Source organism: Somniosus microcephalus, chromosome 25 (genome assembly GCF_052327205.1).
Source record: "Somniosus microcephalus isolate GS21.2 chromosome 25, FLI_Smic_1.0, whole genome shotgun sequence".
Taxonomy (NCBI): Eukaryota; Metazoa; Chordata; class Chondrichthyes; order Squaliformes; family Somniosidae; genus Somniosus; species Somniosus microcephalus.
This window is the reverse complement of record NC_141011.1, coordinates 36,752,660-36,765,556: the sequence shown is the minus strand read 5'-3', so window position 1 is coordinate 36,765,556 and position 12,897 is coordinate 36,752,660. Positions and strand designations below refer to the sequence as shown.

Sequence of the window (12,897 nt, the reverse complement as noted above, 5' to 3'; positions counted from 1 at the left end):
CACCAAAAAATCGTACAGATGGGCCAAAAATGACACGGAAAAATACCAGAAAACAATTAGCAATGCATCAACTCAAGCTCTCTTAGACACCTTTCTGGATAACATATACACTCACAATAAAGGCGGCGTAAACCGGGCAGTTATTAAACTAAACAATATTTTTGATAATTTGGCAACAAATGCAAACTTGAAAGCTCGCAAGAACAAACCCAAAACAAAAAACTATGAAAAATGGTTTGACCGAGATTGCCATAACATGAGGAAAAAACTTAGAAAAATATCAAACCAAAAACACAGACATCCAGAAAACGAGGAATTATGCCTTACTTATTGTCAGACACTAACACAATACAGAAACACACTCAGAACCAAAAAAGAGCGATATATTAAGAATACACTCAGCTCCATGGAGGAATCCATTGATTCCAATTGTTTCTGGGAAAACTTGAAAACACTACACAAAAAACAACACGACGATTTGGCCATTCAAAATGGGGACACATGGGTAAACCACTTTGAAAAATTATACCAGAAAAACACACTAAGACCAGAGCAACACCAAATATGCAAAAAACTGGAAAAGCTAGAAATGGCCATAAAAGATAACCAAAACCCGCTAGACGCCATAATAACAGAAAAAGAACTTCTTGAAAAACTCAAGGACCTGCGACCAGGAAAAGCCTGCGGGACAGACGGCATACTAAACGAGATGATTAAACACACAGACAACAAAATGAAACTGGCTATCCTAAAACTCTTCAACTTGGTTCTGAGTGTCGGTTATTTCCCTGATATCTGGAACAAAGGACTCATAACGCCCATATACAAAAGTGGGGACAAAATCGACCCAAACAACTATCGAGGCATCTGTGTAAACAGTAACCTGGGGAAGGTATTCTGTAGCATCATAAACAAAAGACTTATAAACTTCCTTGAGGAGCACAATGTCTTGAGTAAAAGCCAAATTGGATTCCTGCCAAACTATAGAACATCCGATCATATCTTCACCCTACAGACCCTAATTGACAAACACGTTCACCATAACAAAAGCAAAATCTACGCATGCTTTGTAGATTTCCAGAAGGCTTTCGACTCCATCTGGCATGACGGTTTATTCCTGAAACTTATCGAAAGCGGGGTAGGAGGGAAAACATATGATGTAATTAAATCAATGTATACAAACAACAAATGTGCTGTTAAAATTGGAGACAAACAAACAAAATACTTCCCACAGGGGCGGGGGGTGACGCAGGGCTCGCCAATCTCACCGACACTCTTTAATATTTACATAAATGGATTGGCAAAACTACTTGAACAATCTACAGCACCCGGCCTCACCCTATATGAATCCAAGGTTAAATTCCTCCTCTATGCAGACGACCTGGTTCTGCTGTCACCAACTAAAGAGGGTCTACAGCAGAACCTGGACCTGCTGGAGTCGTACTGCCAGACTTGGGCCCTGACAATAAATCCCCAAAAAACCAAAGTCCTTGTGTTCCAGCAAAGAGCCAAACATCAGGGACCCAAAATAAATTTCACAGTAGGAACAACCAAAATTGAACAAACCACTAACTACACATACTTGGGCTTAAAAATCAGTTCTACGGGAAACTTCAAACTGGCTGTGAATGAACTGAAAGAGAAAGCAAGAAGGGCTTTCTATGCCATCAAAAAATCAATCCAAATAGAAATCCCAATTAGCATTTGGCTCAAAATTTTCAAATCAGTAATTGAACCAATTGCACTCTATGGCAGTGAGGTATGGGGACCGCTAACTCAACAAGAATTCGCAAAATGGGACAAACACCCAATTGAGATCCTACATGCAGAATTCTGTAAAAGTATCCTCCGGACTCAAAGGAAAACAGTAAACAATGCATGCAGGGCGGAACTAGGCCAATATCCATAAATAATCACTATCCAAAAAAGAGCCACCAAATTTTGGAATCACCTACAAATGAGCAACCCCCAATGCTATCACTACGACGCCCTGAAATGCCAAGAGCTGACCATAAAGAAGAATACCCTCAGTCAACTAGTCCTGGGACTCAGTGAAGTAACTACTAACAATACTAACAATAACCAGCCCCAGGACAGTGACAGGGTAACACAAAGAATTCGACCCAACACAATCGTCGCTAAGCAAAAGGAAAAATATCTGACATATTGGGCAGAAACAACAAAAACCCAAAGCAAACTCAATTGCTACTTGGCCCTAAACAGACAATACAACATAGCTGATTACCTGACCATGGTAAAGGATAACAAACTGAGAAGAACCTTGACAAGGTACAGACTTAGCGAACATAGCCTAGCGATCGAAAAAGGCAGACACAGGCAGACCAGGCTGCCAAGAGAAGACAGGATATGCTCTCACTGCAGTCAGGGAGTAGTGGAGACAGAGATGCACTTCCTCACAGCCTGTGGAAAATATCAGGACATCAGGGAGAATTTCTACCAAAAATTCTCACAAATATGCCCTGAATTCAGAAATCTGAATGACAACCAAAAACTCCCATTCCTACTGGGAGAGGAGAGAAGCTGTGTAACACTGGCGGCACACTATGTTACAGCTTGCCATGAACAGAGGGACAACCAGTAAACTAAGAAAAGAATATATATAAACAATGCGAATGTATATTTATACACTCAGGGATATACCTGTTTATACACTGTATGAATAGAACTGCGTTTATGTGCTCAACCATAAATGTATTTTGATGCTTTGGCAACATAAGATGTAACTTATCATGCCAATAAAGCGATTTGAATTGTGAATTGTGAAAAAATAGTGCCTTGAGATATATGCGAATTAACAGGAGCAAGGAATTCAATTCCACCCAGGGTGCAGCCCGTGAACACACCTTTGTTCAGACACCCCAAGACGTGGCAAACTCCTCACATCTTTCATAAAAGCAAAACACCACGGATGCTGGAAATCTGAAAAACAAACAGGAAATGCTGGAAACGCTCAGCAGGTCAGCCAGCGTAGTGTTTCCAGCATTTCCTGTACTTCTTCAATTCTTTCTGTGGGTTTAAGGCCAAGCAGCAGCAGTTTGGGGAGTCGATCTGCTGCCTAGTGGCCGATTTAAGTAGCACCAAGTTAAGTCACAAATATAAGCAGCGATTCTGCTTCTTTACTTTTTGACCAGAAGCAGAGTTGTGACACTGGACATTAACTCAACAACCGCTCCCTTATGGCCCCAGTGATAAAGGAGATGTGTAAATTTATGTGTGTTTTTTAATAAAATACAGAGCAGGCCAATAAGCAGAGACAAGTTAATGACATCACTATCAGAAGGCTGTATGTGGGTTGTAGAATCATAGAATGGTTACAGCACAGAAGGACTATTCGGCCCGTCGAGCCCGTGCTGGCTCTCTGCAAGAGCACTTCAGCTAGTCCCACTCCCCCGCCCTTTCTCCGTAGCCCTGCGAATTTTTTCCTTCAGGTACTTATCTAATTCCCTTTTGAAAGTCTGCCTCCACCACCCTTTCAGGCAGTGCATTCCAGACCCTAACCACTCGCTGCGTAAAAAAGTTTTCCTCACGTCGTCTTTGGTTCTTTTGCCAATCGCCTCAAACCTGTGTCCTCTGGTTCTCGACCCTTCCGCCAATGGGAACAGTTTCTCTCTATCTAATCTGTCCAGACCCCTCATGATTTTGAACACCTCTATCAAATCTCCTCTCAACCTTCTCTGCTCCAAGGAGAACAACCCCAGCTTCTCCAGTCTATCCACGTAACTGAAGTCCCTCATCCCTGGAATCATTCTCGTAAACCTTTTCTGCACCCTCTCTAAGGCCTTCACATCCTCCTTTAATTTCACTTGAATTTTCTTGGTGAATTTTGTGCTCATAGGGTTGGAGAATGGAACATTTTCCATTTCTGGCAATTAGTGCCCGCTTTAAACACTCCCAGGGCAGGTACAGCATGGGTTAGACACAGAGTAAAGCTCCCTTTACGCTGTCCCAACCTCAGAATCGTGCCCCCTACGTGTACCAGAGTGCCAGTTTCTGACCGCGATTGCCAGTCAGGTTTTGTGTTGTGAGCCCATGCTGACTGAGTTGGATGGGCATTTCCCCAACTCGTTTCATGCTGATCCCAAACAGTTCAGGGGAAACTTTCACCTCCGCAATTTGGGCTGGCTTTGAACCTAGGCCCCATAGTTGAAAGGTCAATATTTGACCCCTGCACTACCCAGTCCCGTTTTGTATCATTTTTCCTGTTTTGTTTCTGATTTGATTTTCCTCTCATCACTAAAATTACCTTTTTAATAAAAAAAAATCTAAGGTACAGGAGTTTGAGTACATCAATGGAAGATACAGCACACCGGAGATGGTGCCTGAGCCCATGGAGAGCAAGAAGCCCATCGACAGTGTCTCGTCTGATCCCAGTACGCCAGTTGCAGCCAGCCCTGCCTGCCCCCTGCCCAGCGCACCACCCCCGAGCTCCACAGGTGGGTCCAAGTCGCCGGATTCCAAAGGCCAGTGTTTGTCTTTCGTAAGCAGATCTCCTGTAGCATTGCTCACAGTAAGTGTATGGTAAGGGACTGGGTGGAGAGTGCGGGGGGTCGTGAGGAATGGGGTGGGGGTTTGAGGGACGGGGTGGCGGGGGGCATGAGGGATGGGGTGGGGGGTGAGGGAAGTGGGAGCGTGATGGACAGTGAGTGTGCACCTGTATTTCTGTACACACCAGCAGATCTCGGGGCGAGTTGCTCACGACAAGTTGGAGAAAAACTCCCTTATCCGTCTGTGTTCTTTTTCTTTCTCCCTCTTCCCTCCCTCCCTCCCTCCCTCTCTCTCTCTGCCTGTCTGTATCTCTGCCTCTTGCTCTCTGTCTCTCTCTCTCTCTGTCTGTCTGCATCTCTGCCTCTTGCTCTGTCTCTTATCTCCAGCCCTTTCGGATAGGCAGTTGGGTATTACTGCACTGGGAGTGTCGGCCTGGATTATGTGCCCAAGTCTCTGGAGTGGGGCTTGAACCTACAACCTTCTGACTCGGAGGCGAGAGTACTGCCCACTGAGCCAGGGCTGACACCTCTTTAATGTGCTTAAGGAATTTCTGTCTGGTTCCCACTGACAGCAGGAACCTGGCAGGGGCCAAGAAGCTGAAGTGGAGTTGGTCTCGGGGTGGGGGAAGTGCTGTGAGCGCCCACTGCCACAGCACCATCTCGCTCGGAGGGCTGACCAGAATGTCTACTGTAAGTCACTGGGAAACCTAACCCACACCAGCTTAAACCATGGTGGAGATGACATGACACGATCTTCCATTGCCTTTGATGTCACTGTCATTGCTGGGTTTGTGTCACCTGGTTGGTTCCGATGTAGAGGGTGGGGTCAGAGTTAAGGCTGCGTTCCCCCATGAAGGTCGTATTGGAGACTAAAAGGGGTTCGCTGACCCGACCTGACTGCCGAAATTCTTTTCCCTCTTAGAGAAGAACGGCTGCCATGCGGAGGTGACGGACGATAAAGAGCGAGACAAGGAAGAGAAAAGGCTGGTGGAGAGCGAGGCAAGTGTTGAAGCGTGAGTGAGTCTCGCTGCCCGAGATCTGTGGCCAGTGTTTTTGTCCGAGTTACCGGTTCGAGGCTGCCCTGATGGCCCAGTTGATTAAGGTTTCAGGGAATGGATCATTTTCCTTATAAGTTTATAAGTTATTCCATCCATATGATAATAGGGATCAAAGGAATTAAGCGTACAATGATAACCATTACTCACTCTGGCTACATGAGAATCCGCATTATCTTATCCAATTGGCTGCAGTCACTTCAGTTTTAACAAGGATTGCTCCCAGTCATTCAACTGAAGATAGTTACAGGGAACAAGCGCTGGGATTGCTGACTCCAGCTGGGGTGCTTGTAGGGACTGTACGGAGGCCCTCAATGCCCTTGGTTTAGGGAGGTGGAAATCTGCCAGGGTTTCTGCTCCCGCTCACCGTCCAATGACATGTTAGCACCGGGTGAAGTCAGGATCCTGTGTGATTCCCTGCCCCTCCCGGTTGAATGTCTGAACACGCACTGTCTAGGCTCACCCGTGAATAATGGCCACCAGTGCCAGGTCCCAGAGAGTAACTGGCATCTGTGGAACCTGTACCCCAGTGAGAGTCAGTGTCTGTGGAACCTGTACCCCAGGGAGAGTCGGTGTCTGTGGAACCCGTACCCCAGGGAGAGTCAGTGTCTGTGGAACCCGTACCCCAGGGAGAGTCAGTGTCTGTGGAACCCGTACCCCAGGGAGAGTCAGTGCCTGTGGAACCCGTACCCCATGGAGAGTCGGTGCCTGTGAGACCTGTACCCCAGGGAGAGTCGGTGCCTGTGGAACCCGTACCCCAGGGAGAGTCAGTGTCTGTGGAACCCGTACCCCAGTGAGAGTCAGTGTCTGTGGAACTGTACCCCAGTGAGAGTCAGTGTCTGTGGAACCCGTACCCCAGTGAGAGTCAGTGTCTTGAGGAGAGGAAGGAAGGGCCTGAGCCAGTCGGTGGTACGTTTGGACTATCACTGATTTCTTTCCCAATGTTTTTTTCCAGATTCCCAGCAGTGGGAACGCCGCTTTCGGCAGCGAGAAGCCTCAGGAAATGGAGAGCAAGGAACAAGCAAACGATGCGGGAACTGAGGAGAAAGGAGAGTGTGAGCAACAGGAACAGCCAGCCCTTCCTCAACCCAAAGGTGCAGATAAAACTGGACGTTGGGGATCTGTCCGATGGTCAGTCACCGCTGGACACAGGGCCCTGACCCCTGACCAGGGTCCTGACCCCTGGACGTGTGCCACTCACGGGGACTGTCTGTGCCCAGGGCCTCCAGATGCCATGAGGGAGCGGGGAGAATGGAACCAGTAATTTAGGGAACTGAACAGTCCCATAGCCTAAACAAATTGTGTGTAGACCACTGGGTTAGGTGGTTAATGCAGTGAAAGAAAAAGAAGGACTTGCATTTCAATAACGCCTTTCACAACCTCAATGTCCCAAAGTGCTTTACAGCCAATTAAATACATTTTGAAGTGTAGTCACTGTTGTAATGTAGGAAACATGGCAGCCAATTTGCGCACAGCAAGCTCCCACAAACAGCAATGTGATAATGACCAGATCATCTGTTTTTAGTGATGTTGGTTGCAGGGTAACTATTGGCCAGGACACCGGGGAGAACTCCCCCTGCTCTTTATCGAAATAGTGCCGTGGGATCTTTTACCTGAGAGAGCAGACATGGCCGCGGTTTAACATCTCATTCGAAAGACGGCACCTCCGACAGTGCAGCGCTCCCTCAGTACTGCACTGGGAGTGTCGGCCCAGATTATGTGCTCGAGTCTCTGAGGTGGGACTTGAACCCACGACTCGGAGGCGAGAGGTGCTGCCCACTGAGCCACGGCCGACACCTTGTGACCAGCTGAGCTCGGATTCGATCCTCAGTTTGTGCTGAGTTAGCAGCTGGCACCGACGGAAGAGGAAATCGACCAGGTTGGCATCACAGCAGAGTCACTGAACCTGCCGTCGTGTGTACACGCAAGCAGACCTCAGATGGAGCAGGTGGGTGGGGACTGGGAGTGGGCATTGTGTGTGGATGTTGGGGGCAATTACACATTTATTCTGAATGGAAATAGAAAATGCTGGAAATACTCAGCAGGTCAGGCAGCATCTGCGGAGAGAGAAACAGAGTTAACGTTTCAGGTCGATGACCCTTCGTCAGAACTGGAAAAAGCTGGAGATGGAACAGGTTTTTAAGCAAGTGCGGGGGCAGGGAAAGGGGGGAGGGGAGGAAAGAACAAAAGGGAAGGTCTGTGATAGGGTGGAAGGCGGGAGAGATTAAGAGATGGTGCAAGGCAAAAAGAGACGGTAATGGGAAACAAATGATGGTTCTAGATGAAGTGTAAATGGCGCTGGCAGAATGAAGGACAGCTGCCATGTGGGGAGAAGAAAAAAAAATTAAATGAAATAAGTTAAATAAATGAAAAAAAAAGACTTTGATAGGGGCCGAGGTTATGGTCTGAAATTGTTGAACTCTATGTCGAGTCCAGAATGCTGTAAAGTGCCTAATCGAAAGATGAGGTGCTGTTCCTCGAGCTTACGCTGAGCTTCCGTGGAACAATGCAAAAGGCCGAGGACGGTGAGGTGGGAGTGGAGCAGAGAATTAAAGTGACAGGCCACCGGGAGCTCGGGGTCCCCCTTACAGACTGAACGCAGGTGTTCCGCAAAGCAGTCACCCAATCTGCGTTTGGTCTCCCCAATGTAGAGGAGACCGCATCGTGAGCAGCAAATACAGTATACTAGATTGCAAGAAGTACAAGTAAATCGCTGTTTCATCTGGAAGGGGTGTTTGGGGCCCTGGACAGTGGGAAGGGTGGAGGTAAAAGGGCATGTGTTGCATCTCCTGCGCTTGCACGGGAAGGGGAAGGGGTGTTGGGGGTGATTGAGGAGTGGATCAGTGTTGCGGAGGGAGCGGTCCCTTCGGAATGCTGAAAGGGGAGGGGAGGGGAAGATGTGTTTGGTGGTGGGATCACGCTGGAGGTGGCGGAAATGGCGGAGGATGACCCGTTGAATGTGGAGGCTGGTGGGGTGAAAGGTGAGGACAAGGGGAACCCTATCGTGGTTCCGGGAGGGAGGGGAAGGGGTGAGAGCAGAAGTGCGGGAAATAGAACTGACACGGTCAAGGGCCGTTTCAACCACAGTAGAGGGGAATCCTCGGTTGAGGAAAAAGGAAGACCTGTCGGAAGCACTGGTGTGGAAGGTGGCATTGTCAGAGCAGATGCGGCGGAGACGGAGAAACTGGGAGAATGGAATAGAGTCCTTACAGGAAGCGGGGTGGGAGGAAGTGTAGTCCAGGTAGCTGTGGGAGTCAGTGGGCTTGTAGTGAATGTTTGTCAATAGCTTATCCCCAGAGATGGAGACGGAGAAGTCGAGGAAGGGAAGGGAAGAGTTGGAGATGGACCATGTGAAGGTGAGGGAAGGGTGGAAATTGGAAGCAAAGTGAACTAGAAAATTTCATTGACTTTAATTCTCCGCTCCACACCCACTCTGACCTCTCTGTCCTCGGCCTCTTACACTGTTCCAATGAAGCTCAGCGTAAGCTCGAGGAACAGCACCTCATCTTTCGATTAGGCACTTTACAGCCTTCTGGCTCAACATCGAGTTCAACAATTTCGGCCCCTATTCTTTTGCTTTTTTTTTAATCATTTATTTAATTTATTTCTTTTAATTTTTTTTCCTCTCTCCCACATGGCAGCTGTCTTACATTCTGCCAGCGCCATTTACACCTCCGCTCGAGCCATCTTTTATTTCTTAACTTTGTCCCATTACCATTTCCTTTTGCCTTGCACCATCTCTTAATCTCTCTTAATCTCTCCCGCCTTCCATCCTATCACAGACCTTCCCTTTTGTTCTTTCCTCCCCTCCACCTTTCCCAGCCCCCGCACTTGCTTAAAAACCTGTTCCATCGCCAGCTTTCTCCAGTTCTGACGAAGGGTCATCGACCTGAAACGTTAACTCTGTTTCTCTCTCCACAGATGCTGCCTGACCTGCTGAGTATTTCCAGCATTTTCTGTTTTTATTTCAGGTTTCCTGCATCCGCAGTATTTTGCTTTTTTATTCTGAATGGGCTGGATTTCACTGGAAATGGGATTTATTTTACGTTTTTCTGACAGTTGAAGAGGCAAATGAGGAGAAAGAGGTTGTGGGAAGCCTGCATAATGGAGAGATAATGAAAGAAGTGAAGGAGGAAGAGGGGAGAAAGGAACAGTCGGGCAAAGGAAAATTTATGTTCAATATTGCAGACGGGGGCTTCACAGGTAATGAACATCAGCCGTCCCCCGCTCGCTCTCTCTCTCTCCCCCCGCTCGCTCTCTCTCTCCCCCCGCTCGCTCTCTCTCTCCCCCCGCTCGCTCTCTCTCTCCCCCCCGCTCGCTCTCTCTCTCCCCCCGCTCGCTCTCTCTCCCCCCGCTCGCTCTCTCTCTCCCCCCGCTCGCTCTCTCTCTCCCCCCGCTCGCTCTCTCTTCCCCCGCTCGCTCTCTCTTCCCCCGCTCGCGCTCTCTCCCCCCGCTCGCTCTCTCTCCCCCCGCTCGCTCTCTCCCCCCCCGCTCGCTCGCTCTCCCCCCGCTCGCTCGCTCTCCCCCCGCTCGCTCTCTCTCCCCCCGCTCGCCCCCTCTATCCCCCCGCTCGCCCCCTCTATCCCCCCGCTCGCCCCCTCTATCCCCCCGCTCGCCCCCTCTCTCCCCCCGCTCGCCCCCTCTCTCCCCCCGCTCGCCCCCTCTCTCCCCCCGCTCGCCCCCTCTCTCCCCCCGCTCGCCCCCTCTCTCCCCCCGCTCGCCCCCTCTCTCCCCCCGCTCGCCCCCTCTCTCCCCCCGCTCGCCCCCTCTCTCCCCCCGCTCGCCCCCTCTCTCCCCCCGCTCGCCCCCTCTCTCCCCCCGCTCGCCCCCTCTCTCCCCCCGCTCGCCCCCTCTCTCCCCCCGCTCGCCCCCCTCTCTCTCCCCCGCTCGCCCCCTCTCTCTCCCCCCGCTCGCCCTCTCTCCCCCCGCTCGCCCTCTCTCTCTCCCCCCGCTCGCCCTCTCTCTCTCTCCCCCCGCTCGCCCTCTCTCTCTCTCCCCCCGCTCGCCCTCTCTCTCCCCCCGCTCGCTCTCTCTCTCCCCCCGCTCGCTCTCTCTCTCTCCCCCCGCTCGCCCTCTCTCTCTCTCTCCCCCGCTCGCCCTCTCTCTCTCTCCCCCCGCTCGCCCTCTCTCTCTCTCCCCCCGCTCGCCCTCTCTCTCTCTCCCCCCGCTCGCCCTCTCTCTCTCTCCCCCCGCTCGCCCTCTCTCTCTCTCCCCCCGCTCGCCCTCTCTCTCTCTCCCCCCGCTCGCCCTCTCTCTCTCTCCCCCCGCTCGCCCTCTCTCTCTCTCCCCCCGCTCGCCCTCTCTCTCTCTCCCCCCGCTCGCCCTCTCTCTCTCTCCCCCCGCTCGCCCTCTCTCTCTCTCCCCCCGCTCGCCCTCTCTCTCTCTCCCCCCGCTCGCCCTCTCTCTCTCTCCCCCGCTCGCCCCTCTCTCTCCCCCCGCTCGCCCCCTCTCTCCCCCCGCTCGCCCCCTCTCTCCCCCCGTTCGCCCGCTCTCTCCCCCCGTTCGCCCGCTCTCTCCCCCCGCTCGCCCGCCCTCTCTCTCCCCCCGCTCGCCCGCCCTCTCTCTCCCCCCGCTCGCCCGCCCTCTCTCTCCCCCCGCTCGCCCGCCCTCTCTCTCCCCCGGCTCGCCCGCCCTCTCTCCCCCCGCTCGCCCGCCCTCTCTCTCCCCCCGCTCGCCCGCCCTCTCTCTCCCCCCGCTCGCCCGCCCTCTCTCTCCCCCCCGCTCGCCCGCCCTCTCTCTCCCCCCGCTCGCCCGCCCTCTCTCTCCCCCCGCTCGCCCGCCCTCTCTCTCCCCCCGCTCGCCCGCCCTCTCTCTCCCCCCGCTCGCCCGCCCTCTCTCTCCCCCCGCTCGCCCGCCCTCTCTCTCCCCCCGCTCGCCCGCCCTCTCTCTCCCCCCGCTCGCCCGCCCTCTCTCTCCCCCCGCTCGCCCGCCCGCCCTCTCTCTCCCCCTGCTCGCCCGCCCTCTCTCTTCCCCCCGCTCGCCCGCCCTCTCTCCTCCCCCCGCTCGCCCGCCCTCTCTCTCCCCCCGCTCGCCCGCCCTCTCTCTCCCCCCGCTCGCCCGCCCTCTCTCTCCCCCCGCTCGCCCGCCCTCTCTCTCCCCCCGCTCGCCCGCCCTCTCTCTCCCCCCGCTCGCCCGCCCTCTCTCTCCCCCCGCTCGCCCGCCCTCTCTCTCCCCCCGCTCGCCCGCCCTCTCTCTCCCCCCGCTCGCCCGCCCTCTCTCTCCCCCCGCTCGCCCGCCCTCTCTCTCCCCCCGCTCGCCCTCTCTCTCTCTCCCCCCGCTCGCCCTCTCTCTCTCTCCCCCCGCTCGCCCTCTCTCTCTCTCCCCCCGCTCGCCCTCTCTCTCCCCCCGCTCGCCCTCTCTCTCCCCCGCTCGCCCTCTCTCTCCCCCCGCTCGCCCTCTCTCTCCCCCCGCTCGCCCGCCCTCTCTCTCCCCCCGCTCGCCCGCCCTCTCTCTCCCCCCGCTCGCCCGCCCTCTCTCTCCCCCCGCTCGCCCGCCCTCTCTCTCCCCCCCGCTCGCCCGCCCTCTCTCTCCCCCCGCTCGCCCGCCCTCTCTCTCCCCCCGCTCGCCCGCCCTCTCTCTCCCCCCGCTCGCCCGCCCGCCCTCTCTCTCCCCCCGCTCGCCCGCCCTCTCTCTTCCCCCCGCTCGCCCGCCCTCTCTCTCCCCCCGCTCGCCCGCCCTCTCTCTCCCCCCGCTCGCCCGCCCTCTCTCTCCCCCCGCTCGCCCGCCCTCTCTCTCCCCCCGCTCGCCCGCCCTCTCTCTCCCCCCGCTCGCCCGCCCTGTCTCTCTCCCCCCGCTCGCCCGCCCTCTCTCTCCCCCCCCCGCTCGCGCTCTCTCTCTCTCTCTCTCTCTCTCTCCCCCTCTCTCGACCCCCTCTCTCTATCGTGCCCCCGCGCCCCCCCTCTCTCTCACTTGTTTTTTCTTTTTCTTTTACTGTGCGTCACTCTCGATTTAAAAGAATTGTGTGTCCATCAGTAACCATGTTTTCTGAGGTCTGATTGGTGGGAACCCGTACCCCAGTGTGAGTCAGTGTCTGTGGAACTGTACCCTAGTGAGAGTCAGTGTCTGTGGAACTGTACCCCAGTGAGAGTCAGTGTCTGTGGAACTGTACCCCAGTGAGAGTCAGTGTCTGTGGAACTGTACCCCAGTGAGAGTCAGTGTCTGTGGAACTGTACCCCAGTGAGAGTCAGTGTCTGTGGAACTGTACCCCAGTGAGAGTCAGTGTCTGTGGAACTGTACCCCAGTGAGAGTCAGTGTCTGTGGAACTGTACCCCAGTGAGAGTCAGTGTCTGTGGAACTGTACCCTAGTGAGAGTCAGTGTCTGTGGAACTGTACCCCAG

General features: G+C 53.7%; 1 protein-coding gene across 2 annotated transcripts in view; it reads left to right on the top strand.

Annotated features, from left to right (window-relative positions):
- LOC147100699 (ATP-dependent chromatin remodeler CHD5-like) overlaps positions 1-12,897 on the top strand; it is a 104,067-nt gene that overhangs the window by 74,061 nt on the left and 17,109 nt on the right. For both annotated transcript variants that reach the window (XM_085967204.1, XM_085967203.1), the window contains 4 exons: positions 4,289-4,454; positions 5,428-5,504; positions 6,516-6,654; positions 9,620-9,763. In XM_085967204.1, the coding sequence (XP_085823330.1) occupies positions 4,289-4,454; positions 5,428-5,504; positions 6,516-6,654; positions 9,620-9,763 (526 nt within the window). The remainder of the gene's footprint in view (positions 1-4,288; positions 4,455-5,427; positions 5,505-6,515; positions 6,655-9,619; positions 9,764-12,897) is intronic.